Below are 19,404 nucleotides of genomic sequence, written 5' to 3'. Positions count from 1 at the left end.
GACGTGTGCTCTCGTATGTGGATCCTAAGTGCGGGAGTCTGATATCTGAGCAACTTAGCAGAGAGAGAGTGTTCTGAGTTTTTGGAGTTATGTTAAGTCGAACTATTAAAGCCCGCTGTTAATTGCCTCTGCTAAGGGCTTCTGTTAATACTCCGCTGTTTTGTTGCAATTCAACAACTACCAAAATACCAGGCGAACATAACATAGTAGCAAGTAAATTTCTCCACACACAGAGCTATTAAAATGCTCGTCGTTTTATTGCAGTTCATCAAGTATCACTGGTAAAATACAACGTGGAGCAACTGAAATACCAGGCGAACATAATAGAGTAGGAAGTGGATTTATTATCATATGCATCGCTGCCATTGGTCAATTTCTCAGAACGTACGCTCTCGTATGTGGATCCTAAGAGCGGGAGTCTGCTCTCTGAGCAACTAAGCAGAGAGAGAGTGATCTGAGCTTTGAGGAGCATCAAAAAGCTTTGTCCGCCAGTGACTTTCTGCACTTTTGCTTGCTGCTGATTTCTGTTCGCCTGGTATTTTTTCCCAAAAATGGCATTTCTTTGCCGCTCGTAATTTTGACAATTGATTTAATTTACATATATAGAAACTACATTTTATATGATTTAGTTACATTTACATACATATTTTGCCTATTAAATAACAATAATATTTTATATGAATAATAACAAATTTTTAGATTGTTAAGTACAAAGTACAGTAAGTTGTTTTCAAATATTTATCACAGTTTTAGGCTTAATATAACAATTAGCTTAAAAATACGACAAAAATAAGCTATGCAAATTAAAATAGATTTAATAGTAAATGTGAAAAAGTATAGATAAATACTATATTACTGACGTTGTATTCCCAGATGAGGATCACAGACAGACTTAGCGTCTTCCCAGAGCAAAGGGATCGCTGGAAGAGGTCTTCACGTAGTAGATGCCAGCCTTCTGCACGGACGGCTCTCCGCCCATTTGGTAAGCCTGACGCTGGCTCTGATCGCACTGCCAATCGCCATTGTCCCGGGTGCAAGGTGTGCCCCAGAAACCTTCGGGTGAATTGATGGACTCGGCAAACATTTGATAGGCGCGAATGTGCGAGCAGCCCAAGTAGAAGCACTTGCTCTGATAGAGACCATAGTTGGGATAGAAGGTTGCCGCTCCTGTGGGCCGCAGAAAACCAAAGTTGCCACTGGTGTGCATGGACTCCACATACTTGGCATCGGTGGGATCGATGCGAAACTCGGCACTGCGATGTCGAAACTTGGGACCCGCCGGATCCAAGGCAAAAATGGTGTTATACTGCTCCGGCTTCAGGCGTTTGCCAGCTGCTCCGGCAATCTGGGCACCCAGCGAATGTCCAATCAGATACATGTCATCGTAGCTGGCGCCAAAGCGACGATTCAGCTCGCGAGTAAATTGAACCAGTTGGGCACCAAACTCCTCGATTAGCTTCACCACTGAGAAGTAGTTAATGTTGGCCGAACTGGCGCTCCAATCGACGACAATAACATTGAAGTCGCCACGCTTTAAATATGCATTCTTGACATCACGATTGAAGGAACCACGCGACTGGCTCATCCAGCCATGTATGATGATCCTGGTGGGCAACGAACTATTGAAGCCAGCACGACGCCAACGGCGTTTGTTGCTAAAATCCAGCTGGCGACCGCAGTCGGGTGAAGAGCGTCGAAACAAATAGAAGAGCATGCGATGATTGGCGTTGGCGAACGGATTCAAATTGTGGGCAATCTTCTTGATGAATCCCAGATCGAAAAAGCTGCGAATGCCACTCGGTTCGCTCAAATCATTGTCGCACTTATTCCATTCGCAACGCTCAGCGCCCTCGTACTCATCCGCCTCCAAGGTGGCCACTATATCGTCGGACTCGTCCTCCTCGAAGGCGCTACGAAAATTGATATCGATAGGCTCATTGGGATCGGGAAACAAGGACATGAATTCCTTCATCTCCGTTTCATAGCTCACGTTTGGATTTGCGTCGTTTTGAGCTGCACAAAGATTAAAAATTATTAAAAGTTGCTTATTACAATAAGGAATCTTGATTTGACTTTACCTTGAGTTGTGCTAAGGAGCAGCACTATAGTAAGTATATCGAACCACATCTTCATCAGCTACAATAGATCGCAGTACTTGTCAAGTGAAGCGTCTAATAGACTCTGTTGAGTTCAGCGCACTTCGCTTGCTTTTTATATGACATTATTCTGCAAGCGTAGAACTTTTTCCCATCAATTCCAATACCAGATCACTTAGTAACACCTCATTCATCGAGGCATTACCCCATCGACAGTATGCGTAAAGTAGCAAATTGGCACGCGTTTCCCAAGCGCAAGTCGCGTTCTCTATGCAATACCGGTTCCATGCTAGATTCATGACGTAGTGTGGGAATTTCTTAGAACGAGTTTGCAACAATTAATATTTTTTATCATAAATGTTAGAGTTGTAATACGTATAATTATTGTAAGTTCGCTTACTTTTGCAATTATTGAAGCGAACAGCGTCAGATTATTAAAGAAATGCCACAAATGACGCAAAGATCGCGTGCCGCTTTAATAATTAATTAACAAGAAGTTAGTCATTTCTTGCCTTAGTCAACTTAACAACTGCATTTTTAATACTGCTTACATCTATTTGATTTCAATTCAATATTCATCTATTACCAAGAAAATAATAGTAATTTCCAATTCCAATTGATTTCATTAGGCTGAAAAATAACGTATTTGTATTTCGCGTGTTGTAGCAGGCAGCTTTAACGCATTAACACAGTTTACGGAGCGACAATATTTGACCAGGTTGGCAACGCGAAAACTATTCGATTAATTAAAGGCATAAAAATACTGAAAAGTCTCATATGCGCTTTCGGTATTTTGCAAGCTTGAAACTGCTGTCACTTACTAATCTTTGCTCCACCTCCCTTGGTGTAAAAATTCCGTTATTCCATTTTCCACTTCGCAGTTTCGCAAAATACTCTTGATTGAACGAAATACGACAAGTCGGACAATTGCAACATGTTGTTGAGAAAAACATGATTTAGATTATGTCAGAATTATCAGAATATCACTAAATATTTATATTGTTCACAATGACGCGACTTTTCACACGCACTTTGCAAATTTACCGCAATTACTGGGGTAGTGTGACCAGGTTTGGGAAGTTTCGTATTCCCTATCAGTATTGGAAAGTGTATTTTAAAAATAATACGTATAAACACACCGCCATACAGCTATTAAATAGAACAGATTGAAGACAGCTCTAATTTTAATTAACAAAACGACAGAATTCCACTGAAAAAATTAGTACTTAATAATAAAAGGATTTACAAAATTATTTGGCTGCAAAATCACATCGATAGTTCTCCACGACTCCACACACATATATCGATATACATTCCCTTTGTTGTTATCAACGAACCCCGCCGTAAGAAGAAGCACGAATAGTAAATATCAATAATCTTCCGTAGTCAGATAGCCGCACGTCGCGGCTACTACAAAAATCAATAGAATGAGCCTTGACGACGTCATATACGTAATCTGTCTTCTCGCCTGTATTGGCGCCGGCAATTACGTGAAGAAAATTCGCGATGAGACACAACGGAAAACCCTTTGCTCCGTCCTCGGCATTCTAGTGGTTGTCGTCGTCTCGGGCTTCCACAGTCTGCACTGCGCCATTTCCGTGGCCCTGGGCACGGTATGTGTCCTCCTCGTGCATCCCAGGTAAACAATGCAATGATATGTAGTTGACATTGAAAAGTAACCAAATTGATTTGCAGCCAATGCCACTTGGTCACATTTGGTGTCATGTTTGGCTACCTTGTTTTCTTCAGGCTCGTGTATCTCTTTGGCCTGCCCGCCGTGCCCGGCCACACAAACATGATACAGATGTTGCTTACACTAAAGGTTAGACTTACATAATGTTCACTAGTTGCATACTAAAACCTTTTCAATGTAGGTCTCTGGCATTGCATTTGAGCGAAACGCTGCCTGGAAGCGATTGCGTGCCCGTGACGAACAGGAGAAGAATACGGAGCGCGATGTGAACAGCGAGCCGAGCATCGAGATCACCGATTACGATGTGGAGCTGCAGCAACTGTCAGCCACTGAGATTCTGCTCTACAGCTTCAACTATGTGGGCATACTTACAGGTCAGTGTGGGATTGATTAAACTGAAATGAGTTATACATAAGTTTGCATGCCATTCGATATGTGGTGTCTAAAGTCCACTGTCTCGCTTGGCTGCGCTTTTAACGATAGCGCGACAGCTTATTTATAGACTCAGTAGTAATCGTAAAACAAGAGTTCAAGTGTCTGTAATCAGCATGTGTAATTATTGTAGGTCCCTACTATAGATATCGCACATATCGCGACTACTTCGAGATGCCCTTCAAGGATCATGCACCCAGTGTACAGGCCACCATCGAGCAGCTGAAATGGGCCGGCTTCTATTGCAGTCTCTATCTGTTGGCCAATTACATTTGGCCTCTGGACGTATGTTAACATTTACAGCACAGTTAATCAATTATTAACTACTTTTTTTTTGCAGTACGCGATGAGTGATGAGTTCTATAACGATCGTTCGGTGCTCTATCGCCTGCTGTACGTGTGGCCCACATTCTTCATCTTCCGTGCACGCATCTACACTGGACTCACGTTGAGCGAATGCGTCTGCACCATGGCTGGCTTTGGTGCGTATCCCGATGAGGCGGATGCCACCAATGGCGAAGGGCCGCGCAAACGTTATCAGCACTTGAAACGTGATGCCGACAAGCACAATTATAACTTTACCACGATTGTAAATACTCGCGTTGGGGATGTTGAGCGTTGCTGGACATTCCGTGAGGGCATGAAGCATTGGAATGTGTGCGTTCAATACTGGCTGGCTGTGAATGTCTACAAGTTGTTCCCCATCAAGAAATACAGGTGACTAATAAACTTACCTTTTCTATACTTCAATTTAATGTTTATCTTAACTTTCGCCCAGAACTTTGGCCACATTTCTGTGCTCAGCCTATTGGCATGGCTTCCGACCGGGACACTATTTCTGCATCATGGGCGCACCCATCTATGTGCCACTCGAGGATATGTGGCATAAGCTGGTGCGCAAGGATGCCACTGGCACGCGTCGCACCGTCATCGATGTGCTCTTCTGGATATGCAAATGGTGGGCCTTTAGCTATCTGGGCACCGCTTTCCTGCTCTCTTCCTTCGACAGTATTTGGCGTTTCTACAGCTCTGTCTATCACATTGGCTACATCAGTTGGGCTGTGCTAGTGGCTCTTGGTCTCTATTTAACTAAACTGAAGAAGGCAGCTGAACGTCGAGCAAAGCGAGCTGCTGATGCAGCCGGCGATGCCAGCGAAATGAAGCAAAAGGCGCAATAGCTAAAAAGGGGAAATATCAGCTATTGAAATAGTAAAATATGGCAATTAATATTTACGTCTTTTAGTCCACTATCTTATGCCGATATTAATCAAATTGTAAACTGTAGTTGTAAGGGGAAAAGTAATAATTAAATAAAGTTATACTAATCGTTTTTACTGTACTCAATTTCAATACGAATGTATAATTTACTATTTTGTGAACATTCAAATGGATTCTAATTAAATCTATTAACTAATTTAATTAATTAATACCATAAAACATATGCAAGTTTCTTTTTATTATAATCATAGCCCAAAAGCAATCTTTAATCTTTCGTTGTATGGTATTTATTGACAAACTTAAACATCGTTATGTGTATAGATTAATATAAAAATTGAACAGAGATTTCTAATGTTGAGATTGAGCTAATAGTTTTGAGAGACAATTCAAAATTCGAGTTTGTAATACAGGCAAAAATCTAATAAAAAATTCGAGTGGATGAATTTGTTGCAGTTGTGGTTTTTGTTTGTAAATCTGTTGCTAGGTAAACGAAAAATACTGTAAAACCAATTGAGCACCAATTGATCTCCATAAGCTAAAGGGTAATGTAATGTAGTTTATATGTATATATTGTATGTGTGTATGTATGAATTTGTTTAATATGCTTTATATATATTCGATACCAGCTCGAATTTGGTCTAAATTCAATGCGTTTCGATTTCAGTTTCAGAAATTTAGTTTCTTCAAATGTGGAGCATGGCAAGAGATTTCCTGTTGCTGTTTTTCTAGTTGTTGTTGTTCTATTTGTGTGTGTTGCTGCTGTAGCGGGATAAATTAAATGTCAGGCGGTCGTCGGCTCATCGGTGACCAAGGAGAGGCGACGTTTCACGTCCTGAGTGGTGTTGTAGGCGCCGCAATGCACGCACTTGAGTCCAATAAAATGGAATTTGGTTTTAGAAGTCTGCGAAAGAAAGATGAATAAGTTAATCGTGAAATGCTTTAAGTTAAATGTGTTTCAACTCTTGTTACCTTGTGACAATCGTTGCAGAAGATGTGCACACGTTGATTCTCATATTTGAGCGGCACAGGCATGCGTAGAGCCTGAGCATCGAGATACTCCCAGAGCGCCGTCATATCGATCAGTGATGTCTGACAGGTGGGACACGTGTAGTGACCCGATGCGAGCAGCTGATCGAAGCACATCTTGTGCAGCAAATGGCCGCAGTCCGGAATGTGGCATGGAATCCTCGATGTGTGAATGTCACCCAAGCAAACCGGACAATGCGATCGTGATATGTTCTCCACACACTGCAAAAAAGAGAAGATAAAAACATTTGGGTATAAATAAATATTACTCCATGCCATCTAATAATACTTTATCTTCCATCGCAAATGATTAATGATTACTTTATATTTATTCTTTTTTGTTTTAGGGGATTGTCTCTCCAAGAACATCGAGTACCATTTGCAATTATTCGGCTATCGAGCTTAGGTGCTCAACACGTTAACAGCAAACTACTTAAACTGGATTTTGTGTGCAAAACTCAATTAGTAAACCGGTTTGAGAAATGATTCTGCACAGTCTGCATTAATTTCAATATTTTGAAGTTGCCACAATCTATTTATATTTCGCACACATATATGTCAGTGTCAGGGCTACAAAGCAAAGGCTTCGGTCTAAGAGCATTAAAAGCTGTTCTCAAATAAGTTGCCATAGTTGTGGACTGAGAATTTATATAAAATTATTCAAGGGCATTAGGCTTAACAATCATTTAAGATCTCTTCGTTTGAATCAGTTACAAATATGAAAGTAAATATATATGTAAATGATTTAGTTTTGTTATCTCACGTTCTCATTATGAATCTCTTTGATTTGTTACATTAATATAGTCAACCAAATTGAATTCAGCCTTAAAAATTTGTCGCCAAGTTTTGCCTTTTACTTTTAACTATCCTATTGAAACGTGTTTTAGATTTATAGTAGAATCTGCTGAATAAATATTTAAATATTGGCGACATTTCTTGTAAAACTTGTTTAAAAACCTCAACAGGCAATTTTAAATTGTCTTAGGCTGCTGCTTAAGAAAGCGGAAAAAGATTGAGAGCTGTAAAACTGTTGTCAACTGGCTGCTAAAGATATGACGCTGTTTACTCACCCTATGACCATCGATCTTTAGCTGTATCGGCAGACACATGTTGCACACTTCGCAGTGAAAGAAATTATGGGCGCCTCCAATGCGACAGATACCACAGCCATGACAATGATACTGCTGCTTGTCCGCATCATCGAACAGGTTGCAAATGAGGCAAGTATACTGAAACCAAAGATAATGATTATTAAGATTATTAACTATAGAGAATACCTAAAGAGATTTACCTTGCCAAAGCGCACGCCGCAATTCTCGCACTGTTCCTGCACCTTCTGCCGCGTGTTGCACTCGGAGCAGATGAGTTCGGTGAGGGTTTTGCGATCAAAGTGATGCGATTCGTTCTCATCGTGGCAGAAACGGCATTTGTAGAACTTGTTGCAGCACGGCGTCTAAAAGAGAGAGTATCACAAGTTAATACCAAGTCGATTGTACAAAAAGAAGAAAGCTAGCTAGCTTCTAGCTACAAGCTAGAAAGTCGAGTGTGCTCGAATGTGAGATACCCGCTGTGAATAAAAGCACAACAGTGTGGTATTAATTTAAAAATATTCCAAATTAATCTATAAACAAATTTATATATAATATAAAATACTCAATATATACCAAATAGTATCCATTGTATATTAAGTACTATATTAATGTACCAAAGATTACAGTTGGAATCATTTTAGTATTTTTGTGGTATACTCATTCAAAATATACCTTATGAACTACTATATTAAAATATCAAAGATTGAATATGGTATAGTTTTAGTATTTTTGTGGCATATTTATTCAAAATATACCATATTAACTACTACAGCAATTTATATTATATATATTTAATCATCAAAATATACCTGATTGTCAGCCAAAGTAACTAAGGCCCGTAGTAAGTAGGCGTTATTGCACATACAAAAGGATTTCTTAAATAACTTCTACAATTTTTGTCGGGTATAAGAAGAGAAGCAACATGTGGCACGTTGTACGTGACCGAATGTCCCAAGAGGAAATACGAGCCATCGCGTATACGACACTTAGCGCAACCATAAACATTGCAGACACAATTCAATTTAGCGAACCATAAAACTTAATTAAATCACAACTGAAACCGAAATCGAAACCGAAACTAAAACTGGCCAATTTGTGGCGGGCAACTGGCCACAAAATAGTGACGTGTCGCTTCATTAGACGAGTGTTAATTGTTTTGTTAAATGTTCGTATTTAACTTGTAAAATGTTTCAAATCTCTAGCCAAATTGTTACAATCGCATACAAAATAAACCTCAAATATCAAAACCGCAGTGAAATAATCCGCGATGACATTCAATCTGGTTTCTCGACCTCCAACAACAACTGTGACGGCAAAGCAAAAAAAATATAATATGAACACGCCCATTCGCCAAACGAGATGACCATGAAATATCTATAGTACAATTCTAAATATGTGTATATTAATTAGGAATATAAATAAATACTATATTTATTTGTCAATCTTAAGTTCTCACTCAATTGATAGGCCGCAACGCTGTCAATTGTTCAATTTAAACACAATTCAATAATAACGCAAAACCCGTGAGAACCTTAATTGATTTCGTATTTAAGTAAGGACTCAAATAAGGCATGAAACTGAATCGAAAGTAGTAAAGTTTATGGAAGTCATAGATCAAGCATGTTTACTATAAATATTGCATCAAAATTCGATTCACTTTCAATAATAAATTAATATAATAAAAGAACCAAAAATGTATGCCTTTCTATAAGCATTACATTGTAGAAAGGAAAGCTCGACTTCTTTCCAAATACTATAAACATAGCAAAAGAGTTATGCAATGTTTGTACTCAAAGTCATTTTCAATAACCCTAAATGAATATTAATGAATTTCAATGTATACATTTTTCTGTATGCGCGTCATGTCCAGAGTAAGAAAGAGTATGTGTCATTCGATCGAAACTTATGCTCTCATTTATATACGAAAACAAGTAAGAAAGCTACAGTCCAGTGTGCTCGACTCTGAGATACCCGCTACCCATTTTGAATAAAAGCCAAAAATATTGCGGTATTATTTTCAAAATATACCGAAAATACTACAAAAATACTAAAAATATACCGAATGGTGTATTTGGTATATCGATAAAGTACCACATTCAAAATATATACCAGATTGTCTGCCAAAGCAACTAAGACCCCTAGTAAATAGGCGTTTTTGAACATATAAAAGTGAACATATAAAGTATAAATTATAGCTTCATCTCTTGTAGTCTCTGAGATCAATAGTTTCATACGGACGGACGGACAGCCGGACATAACTAGATCGTCTCGCCTTTTGACGCTGATCAAGAATATATATACTTTATAGGGTCGGAGATGCCTTCTTCTACCTGTTACAAACATTTCCTGCCGGTACAAAATTATAATACCTTTCTACCCAATGGGTAGCGGGCATAAAAACAGAATTTTTGGTTTGGGTCACAAGAAATAACTTTATATGTGGATCAAATAATAAAAGCTTATCGTAAGTCAAAAAGCTTGCAAATTCATTTTAATAATTATATATTTTTTTGATTGAGTTGAAAATGAGGGTGAAACTGACTAGTATACTATAGGATTTCAAAAGAGTCGGACATATCAGTAAATTTCATTGTTATTTTGCTGTTGTGCATTTGAAAATAAATATCCTTAATATATATGATATATTAATATATTAGACTTCAAATATTCAAGAAAATCACGAATCGAAAAATGGAGTCTTACATTGAGGCGGATAGTTTCGCAGAGTTTGCGAAAGCCATTAATAAAATGTCAGTTAACGATTTAACACCAATTTTTGAGAATTTGCTATCAAGACCGCACCGAGCAGAATTCCTAAAACTATGCTTACAAAAAGGATGTAATAGGAATTACGTAAGTACTCAAAGATATACAAGTACATCACTTATTTACAATTAACTAAAGGAAAAATTGTTTGTATGATACGATTATTTAGTCTATTAAAAGTTAGTGAACACCGAATTAAATAAAAAATAATCAGATTTAACTTTTAATAACTAACGAATTAAAATGATTTTTCTTGCTGCCAATTATTCAAATATTGACTTATTCGAAAAATATTTGTTTCCATTAACAATATTTAATCAAACTTCAAAATTCTTTTTATTATCTTTTCGAACTGACCGAAAGAGTTGTCAATATAATTTAAAAGCTAATGGTCTGATAGTTGGGAAACATATTAATTAAATATATTTATATGTTAATATATACATATAAATATATTTAATTAATATACCTGAGATTTGGTAGCCTTTGTTTAAAAGTATAAATATGTATGTTACTATACCAGCATCTTATTGGTTAAATTTGTGATTCATTCTGTTTCAATGAGTAATAATTTTTCTTTTAAGTTATAAGAGTTATGTCACCGATAATAATTTTGTACACTAATTTTAGGTGAATAATGAGACTGGAAAAGCTGCCATAAACTATGCTGCCGAATCTTTGCATTTCAGTAATTTATATCTGTTAATTAATTTTGAGCAAGAAAAAGACAAGACTAACAAAAAAAGGAAAAATGAGAAGATGTCTACCGAAACAATCAAAAAGACATATAATAAGGAAGAGGAGACGGGAACTTCTAACCACAACTCTGTGACAATAAATGTAGAAAATAGTAATGTCGATCGCTCCTCAGCTGTTGGAGTTGAGGAATCCATTGAATTATTGCCTGAGAAAAATGTATCCGAAAAAGCTGTTATAAAAGATATAGATCATAAATACCAAAACCAAACAGCACTCAACTATTTAGCCAGCCATTTAACTTCAGACAATGCTAGTGAAGTTCGTGAGTGCATGGAACTCTTGCTTCTAAATGGCGCAGAAGTGAATGCAATGGATGATTCCGGGGAAGTACCGTTGAGTTACGTGATGAAGAACACAGAGTTGAGACCAAATGATAAATACGATCTAATCTACAGACTGCTTCAGCGATATACATCAGCGGATTTAATTGCCAAAGAGGCGTGGATCTATTTGGAAACTAATCATATGAAAAAGCATTCAGAACTTAAAAGAGACAATCTTGAAGTGATGATATCTAGGCAAAAGGATTCCGATTTCGATAATGACTATATGTATAATATATTTGAGAGCTACGCGACGGGCGATAAAAATGCATTAAATGTTCTACGCCAAATATTAAGTTTACAATCAAAGGACTTTAATTATGAATTCCTTACTATGTCAATGGCTTTTGGCAAAGATGTCTTAGGAGACGTGCTAAAAAACACCAAAACTACAAGTCGATTATGTAAAGTTAGCTAAGTGGGTTATCGTGATAAAAGAAATAGAGCTATTAAAAGTGGTGCTAAAGAGCAAAGATGGTCTCGCTAGTGCTGCAGATGAAGAGGGACTTCCTCTGTTAAGTTATGCAACTTTGAGGCACAATGATGAAGCAGTCAGAGAGCTGCTACGTCATGGAGCATACATGGGCATGAGGAGCGACTACACAACGCTGCCCATTAAGAACATCAAACCCGAAATCTTAGAAGAACATTTGGACTCTTGTATTCAAATGGATGATGATGATGAAAACGTTATCATGGACTTCTCAAATATTTCCCAGTATCGAAATGAAAAAAACTCAAATGATGATATGAGGACCGTCTCTTATATTAGTGACTCTAAAAGTCTGAGGCATTTACTTAACCATCCAATGGTTTCGACCTTTCTGTCTCACAAGTGGCACACATACTCGAAATTATTTTACTTTCAAATCTCCTTTTACGTTCTAAACATATTATTTTTTTATCATATTGAATTTATTGGGTATTGAATTCTTTCTGGTCGGTCTCATCTTTATATTTTACGTGCATTTCTTTCGTGATGTTGCACCTCTTTGGCTGGATATCTCAATAGGTGTCACGTCACTCTCCTACATTTTTTTAGACGAACACAACATTCATATTCAGACATTCCTATTGCTGTTCGCATGTCTCAAGCTTTTTTCTTTCATGATAGTGCTGCCCGTAGCATGGATAGCGAAACCTTTTGGGATGCTCTTTGCGGTGATCAACACTGTAATCAAATCGGGCATACTAATTTTGGTGGTTGCTATATTTGGAGTATGTTTCCATATAGAATTCGGAAATTCAACGGAGACAACGAATGCCACGAATAACACGAATGCCACGAATAACACGAATGCCACGGATACTTTAAGCTTGAATTTTGATGCCCTCAGCTCAGCAGTCATGAAGTCATTTATAATGTCAACTGGAGAATATGATGCTAGCGGTGCTAATATTAAAAATTTAGGGCAATATCTTCTATTATTTGTGTTTATCATCATCGTGGGAATTTCGTTATTTAATCTCCTTGTCGCGAGGGCCTTGAACGACATTCAGGTTAGTTTGCAAATAATTACATTATTTGTAGATCTCTTTAATTATAAATCTCAAATCTTACAGTTGATTCAATCCCAAGCGGAAATTTTTAGAGCCATATATCGCATCAATATAATGAAACCTTCTGACATCACGATTACAATAAGGGATTTGTGTAAAAAAAATGCGTTTTGGATGAAGCCGTCTTATAATAAGTTGCAGAAGATTATGATACAAAAATTTAAATATCCGCTAAAGATGACTTTTTACTATACCAAAGTTAATGCCACCGATAAAGGCACGACTGATTATGCTATTGATTTCGTTAGCCCAAAAAGGACGTTTTACGGAAGAATCAAAATGCCTCAACACTTTGACTATAATTCGTTTAAACGTGTAGTTGAAATTGCTGAGAAAAATTCGAACAAGGAACAACAAACCAATCAGAACATAGAGCTGAATAGTGATAGAGCAGATTTTCAAAGAAAATTGGAAATTGCGATGAAGGATCAAATGAACTTAATTCAAATTAGCTTAAAGCAACAGACTGAGACTATTAAGCGTATAGAAACTATCTTACAAGAAACTCGGCACACAAAATAAAATAATCTTAAAAACATGAATCTGAATTTAACTGTTAAAGTAACAAAGTTATTTATCATATGTATTTAATTAACCATGTAAACTTATTAAAATACTGTGTAGTTTTAATTAATACATCTCTTCTCGTAAACAAAGAAATAAGAATAAAACAAGTAAGAAATCTACAGTCGAGTGTGCTCGATTGTGAGATACCCACTACCCATTTTGAATAAAACCAAAAAAATATTGCGGTATTTGTTTCAAAATATACAAAAAATACTACAACAATACTAAATATGTATATACAAAATGGTATATTTTGTATATCGATATAGTACCACAGACAGATGGATATGGCTAGGTCGTCTCGGCTGTTGACGCTGATGAAGAATATATATACTTTATAAGGTCGGAGATGCCTTCTTCTACCTGTTACATACATTTCCTGCCGTCACAAAGTTATAATACCCTTCTACCCTATGGGTATTTTGTAACACATTAAGAAAACTTATTAATACTTGTTGCATAAATATTCATTAGATTTTTGACGCTTTCTGCTTTAATTTCGTCGAGCAAAATCCCAGTCGTAGAAGCTTGATAAACTTATGTAAATATTTTCGGCATAAAGTCTAAAAAAAAGCGAAAATTATCATTTTTCTGATTGCGAGCAATAAAAGTATTAAAAATAAAGTTGTAAAGTCCCTTTGGATCCGGTTTCTTTGATTTTCCCCCCAATCATAACTTTGAAATAGACCCACACAGAGGAAAACCCTCCGAACATGTTTCCAGATGTTTTACATCTGTTTAGATTGAGTAAAATTGTTAGCAATAATTACTCGGCTGATGAATTGACAGAGCAAACAAAGTTTTTGTAGATAAACTATTCCCAGAGACTGCGAGTTGAATACAAGTAATTGCCTAGAGAAGCGCTTCGATCGTGACACGAAAAAGAGGAGAGATATTTAAATCGTTTCATTTTTCCGTCTCCATTCGATAGTCACGGAATGGAAACCAAGGTTTTGCTCGGTTTATAGCGACTTTAACACACGTTTACGCATTCGAAATTCAGTTCACCTGATTCAATAACAAATGAATGAATGTTTGTGCTGAGAGAAACAACTTCTACTTCTAGTGATTGGGTTAGTGAACGTTTAGACACACAACACAAAAGCATGCACGACCTTTTTCGTAGAATTCGGATCTATCAAAGACAGATTTGCGTGACATTTTTCAATATTCTTCTAAACGATTGTAAAACCCAAATGCAACAACTATTTATTTGACACACAATTTATGACTAATTTGCAAAATATTCACAGCAATTACATTTGTGAAAATGTGTTCGAATTTACTTGCAAAAGCAAAAGCGACGCTAAAATAAAAAAAAACATTACAATTTTGTAGATCTTTTTTTAATAAATAATTCTTGTAAAGTCATCGTATTGTAATATTTCCCCCCTTTGTTTATGTTTGTATATTACAAAATACAAAAAATAAAATAATTATGCTGGCATGCATCTCTGACTCCATTATTATTTCGGAAACCCTCATGATGCTCTATTTGTGAATCAACCCGAAACGAAATACAATTTCCAATTAATTCGAATATCAACATTAAATTCGGAAAACATGACGAAACAAATAGGTTCGTTAATTGCCCAATTTCATGTTATGTTCAATTAAGTTTCCCAGCATTTAACTCAAAAATGTTTCCATTCTAGAGATCTAAAATGTTTCGCTTATAAGTTGTACAATAACGGTTAAAAAACACATTTCGTATTATTTACGCACGATGGAAAGAAGAAACGTTAATATTGGAAGCAACAATAAAATGATAAAGGGTCGTAATTTAAATGGGATCAATGGGAAGGTGTTAAATGGGCGTTCGCTTTTCATGGATGATGCAGTCGAATTCTTTCTAGTGAGTCAGTTAAGTTCAAGAGAAGAGGGGGATAATGTTGAGATATCTAGTGTAAATTGTTGTTGCTTTATCTACTATAATTCTCAGCCTTTTCGTTCGTTTTTGTTATTGTTGTTGTTGTACAATACAATTCACAAGCAAACACTAATTCTCCCAATTGAACTCAAATTATGCAGCCACAAAAGAAATGTAGCCCCCAGTCCAGAGTGTGAGTGTGTGTGTTTGATTGTATACGGGGACTTTGTTTGTTTAGAAACGTATAAATAAGTTGAAATGTTCGTTTTGGTGGCAACAAAAAAAAAAAAAAAAATAGAATAAAATAAAATAAAACGCTGACTTCAGGAAAAGTGCCACGAAGACGATAACCATAAGCCGACAAAGCGAGGCGCCTCCATTAGCTTGCCACGTGCTATGGCAATATCAAAGCGATATATACGATGCCCAACATTGGTTTCAGCAATCCATAATGTGCATGAATTAAATACTATAATAGTATGATTAACTGATGCCTTTTGATTGCTACTCAAATTACAATCAAATGCCATTTTCAATGAACTAAGACGAAATTAGTATTAAAAGATCCATGGCAACAAAGAAAAAAGATTGTGAGTTGTCTATAAAGCGAACCTTTGTAAAGTAAAGATTAAAAGAGTTCAAGACTCGCCAGACTATCATGGATTCAACTTTAATCTTTAATAGTCTTTTCATCTTTAATCTTTTCTTTAATCATTAAAGTATTAATCTCAAGATATTGTTGAGCGACTATTTAAAGAAATGTAAACAAATCTATAATTATATGTAAAGATATCTTATATTAACCATATTGATGAGGTTTATCGGGTTTCGTGACTTACCACAAACATGGCGCGTCGTTTGTAGTGCGTGCAACCGAATCGCAATGATTCCGGTGTCGCTGGCTTTGTGGCATCTATTGTTGTATTGCACTTGTTGCTATCGTTGTTGCCATTGAGGCGTTGCAATTGCTCGTGTTGCAGTGGCTGTTGATGATGTTGCTGTTGTCGCTTCAAGTGCGCAGCGACAGCAACATCCTTAATGGCAATGTTGCTGGCCTCCATCGCAGACTCAACTTGCGTTTTGAATTTACAGCCATCGTTCTTGTTGTTGTTGTTGTTGATCGTACATTGATCGTACTCTACAACAATGTGGTTGCTGCTGCTGTGGCTGCTGCTGTTGCCAGCGAATTTGAGAGCCGGCGTTGAGTGTGATTTTCGCAAATGAACAGCACTCGATGCTGTTGTTGTTGCTGTGGCGGGGGTTGTTGATGACGAACCAGCAGTTGGCGACATAATCAGCTGTTGTTGCTGCTGCTGCTGCTGCGATATCTCAGCAACAGTAGCTGTAGCTAAAGATGATTTTGTAGTTGTTATTGCTGCTGTTGTTGTTGTTGTAGCTGACGCAGCCTCCAGTGAGGTCGACAGCAACGATTGCGACGTTGCTGTTGTTGTTGACGAAGAATTTAAATTGACTTGATTGAGTTCTTTTGTATTGGTAAATGTTTGTACATCAATGTTGCTGTGGCTGCTGTCGTGCGAGTATTTGTTGTGGTTGTGGTTTTCACTTAGCGATATTCTTCGTTGCCTCAGCGGCTTCTTAATTTTGTTGCAGCCACTGTTGCTGCTGCTGCTGTTGTTGTTGTTGTTGTTGCTGCAGTTGTTGTCTTTGTCGTTGTCGCCGTCGCCGTCGTTGTTGTTAATTGCTACCATCGACGCTGCTTTTTCAATTGCTTCAATATTTAAATGATTCGCGGTTGCCGCTGTCGTTGTTGTTGCTGCTGTTGCGACATAAGCTTTGTCTTTGTTGTGATGCTGCTGCTGCTGCTGTTGCTGGTTGTGTAGTAATTCAGCCTTTGCTTCATCGACAACCACAACAACAACGTGAGCTGCCCTAGCGCCAACTTCTTTGTGCTCACTGTGTGTAGTTCTTGTTGTTTTTGTTGCCGCTGTCGCTGTTGTTGCTAGTTTTGATTCCTTTTCATCGTCATCCACTTGCAAACTTTCGTTTGTGTAACTTTTTATATTCATTGCGCGCTTCGTCCACGCCAGCAAATAACGGCGTCCAAAGCTTTAATAATGTCACAGTGGATCAATGCGAATTTGTTAGCAACACTTGAGCTAAAGATGGTCGCGACTACTCTAGATTTTAATAAAAAATTATTATTATTTAATTATTTATGAGTTCCCTAAATGTATTATACTATTATTTCACACACATTTGTGTTATATCCAATAAATAAACAGATTTCTTTTGATTGTTCTCTCCAAAAAGAAAAAAAAATTAAACACTCATTAAGTGCGAGATGCGGCCATCTCTAATTACACACTGATAATGTGTAATTTTACAACAAATTATTTGCTTTAGCAATCTTAGAAGCACATTGCAAGATTCTTTTGGATTTCATTATCCTAAAGCAGATAAAATGAAAATAAATAACTGCAATAAATTATTTGTATATTCGTGCACAACACAAATAAGACTTGTCACAGTGTGCGACGTCGCGTCGACACACTTGTTGCGTTATTGTTGTTGTCTGCAAGGCGACGGAGACTTTCGCTTAAAATGTGTTGTTGTTGCTGTTGCTATTTAAAGTTTGTTGAGCCATCGAACTGAGCTGAGTTTTTGACTATGAATGGAGACACAATTTAACATTATTCACACACACGCACACACACAAGAAACAGTGTGTAAAGTACTTTTAAATATAAGATGCACGTAAGTAAAAATTTACGTGTATTTTCATTATCTTTCGTTTCGGCAATAAAAGCCCTGAGTTGTGTTTGCTCAGTTTTTTCTTTCTCTTTGTTGTTTTGTTTTGTTTTTGCAATTATAAAAGGGAACACGCCGACAATAAATATTGAAACTGTGCACAAATTAAATAAATACTCGAACTCGATCGCAAACGCAAACCGATAAAAAGGCCAAATAACGACACCCAACATTGTCGACAATCGACAATCGAAGCACACATACAAAACTTGATGAACTACAACAACACCAAAATTCAGATTTCGATTATTAACTTTCCATGTTTACGCACGCACGCAGGTATACACGCACACACACACATACACACCGATATTCGTTACACACATCATTTACACCGCGGTTAATGCAAGTTGCATTTAATATTTTGAATGCATTGCTTTTTTATTTTGTCTTGTACTAAGGAATCAAGTTTTAATGCTTGAAATTCGTTTGCAACATGTTTTACCCTTTGCGTTTGTGTGCGTATATTTTTTGGTTTTGTTATTTAATGCAATTTGTTGTTGAACGTGTTTCGTGTTATTGCCATCATTGCTGTTTTGTTGGAATTTTCGACTGAAGTCTCAACTCTTATCTTTCTTTGTTTGTATATTGTTTTGAATATTCGATAATTATAGTTTATTAACCATACAAGATATAGAAATGAAACACACCAGCAAACACTACAACTACAACACCGAACGACAACCAACAACGAACAAGCAGCAACAGGCGTCAATTAAATTAAAAATTTGGTGCACCGCAAACACTGTATTTCTACTGTTTATAATTTTTAACAACGCGCTCTCGCTGCGTTCCGTCGGCTCAGCGCGAGCTTCACTTTTCAACTGACGACAACGTTGCGACTCGCGAGCGGTTTCAACTACACGTGTGGGAGCCCTGAGATGAGCAAAGAGCATAAGGGGCTGACCAAAAGTTTTCGGCACTTGCGTATTCGTATCGTGTGTGCTCTCTATAAAGATTAAGACAAATTAAAACGTATGCAAAGCATGTAGAGCTCTTACACAAAGTTTAAGCAGATTGAGAAGAAACTGGACTTCAGAATAAGGAAAATAATTCATCTGTTAACATATTTAGGGTATGCACCTAAGGCTGGGTACCAGCATTTCTCTCTCGGCTTCGAGCAACATTTTGGAACGTAGAGCGTCAACAACATTATCTTTCGCTCTTGCGAGTCGCGAGATTAAAATGTGCTTTTGCTAGCATCCAACCAGCGTGACCATAAGTTAAATTTTAA

The 19,404-nt window shown here is 37.2% G+C and overlaps 5 protein-coding genes across 9 annotated transcripts; 3 read left to right on the top strand and 2 right to left on the bottom strand.

Moving 5' to 3' along the window:
• Positions 1-636: 636 nt before the first annotated feature.
• LOC132783614 (phospholipase A1) lies at positions 637-3,341 on the bottom strand. Of its 5 annotated transcripts, XM_060788893.1 has the most exons (4): positions 2,918-3,341; positions 2,497-2,726; positions 2,079-2,413; positions 637-2,013 (listed from the first exon to the last, which is right to left on the bottom strand). In XM_060788893.1, exons 3-4 carry the CDS (start codon positions 2,131-2,133, stop codon positions 893-895), a joined length of 1,176 nt encoding a protein of 391 aa, XP_060644876.1. In that variant the 5' UTR covers positions 2,134-2,413; positions 2,497-2,726; positions 2,918-3,341; the 3' UTR covers positions 637-892. The 5 variants fall into 5 exon arrangements, with proteins under 5 accessions (XP_060644876.1, XP_060644895.1, XP_060644884.1 ...); XM_060788912.1 differs by lacking the exon at positions 2,497-2,726; XM_060788901.1 differs by lacking the exon at positions 2,918-3,341 and having other exon boundaries at positions 2,497-2,876.
• A 78-nt stretch (positions 3,342-3,419) lies between these two features.
• On the top strand, positions 3,420-5,560 carry LOC132783607 (lysophospholipid acyltransferase 7). Its single transcript, XM_060788879.1, has 6 exons — positions 3,420-3,735; positions 3,792-3,918; positions 3,971-4,163; positions 4,355-4,506; positions 4,562-4,938; positions 5,000-5,560. The coding sequence occupies exons 1-6, from the start codon at positions 3,524-3,526 to the stop codon at positions 5,397-5,399; spliced, it is 1,461 nt and encodes a 486-aa protein (XP_060644862.1). The 5' UTR covers positions 3,420-3,523; the 3' UTR covers positions 5,400-5,560.
• Positions 5,561-5,658: 98 nt separating this feature from the next.
• LOC132783602 (probable serine/threonine-protein kinase DDB_G0278665) lies at positions 5,659-18,971 on the bottom strand. The gene is made up of 6 exons (XM_060788869.1): positions 18,821-18,971; positions 16,241-17,539; positions 7,757-7,918; positions 7,536-7,694; positions 6,409-6,687; positions 5,659-6,340 (listed from the first exon to the last, which is right to left on the bottom strand). The coding sequence occupies exons 2-6, from the start codon at positions 17,426-17,428 to the stop codon at positions 6,221-6,223; spliced, it is 1,908 nt and encodes a 635-aa protein (XP_060644852.1). The 5' UTR covers positions 17,429-17,539; positions 18,821-18,971; the 3' UTR covers positions 5,659-6,220.
• Positions 10,228-11,542, top strand: LOC132798995 (transient receptor potential cation channel protein painless-like). The gene is made up of 3 exons (XM_060811095.1): positions 10,228-10,409; positions 10,953-11,423; positions 11,477-11,542. The coding sequence occupies exons 1-3, from the start codon at positions 10,248-10,250 to the stop codon at positions 11,540-11,542; spliced, it is 699 nt and encodes a 232-aa protein (XP_060667078.1). The 5' UTR covers positions 10,228-10,247.
• On the top strand, positions 12,356-13,486 carry LOC132798991 (transient receptor potential cation channel protein painless-like). Its single transcript, XM_060811083.1, has 3 exons — positions 12,356-12,416; positions 12,519-12,904; positions 12,968-13,486. The coding sequence occupies exons 2-3, from the start codon at positions 12,554-12,556 to the stop codon at positions 13,484-13,486; spliced, it is 870 nt and encodes a 289-aa protein (XP_060667066.1). The 5' UTR covers positions 12,356-12,416; positions 12,519-12,553.
• Positions 18,972-19,404: the final 433 nt, after the last annotated feature.

This window comes from Drosophila nasuta, chromosome 2L, assembly GCF_023558535.2.
Source record: "Drosophila nasuta strain 15112-1781.00 chromosome 2L, ASM2355853v1, whole genome shotgun sequence".
Lineage (NCBI taxonomy): Eukaryota > Metazoa > Arthropoda > Insecta > Diptera > Drosophilidae > Drosophila > Drosophila nasuta.
The sequence above is the reverse complement of the archived record's forward strand: the minus strand, read 5'-3'. Positions and strand labels throughout refer to the sequence as shown.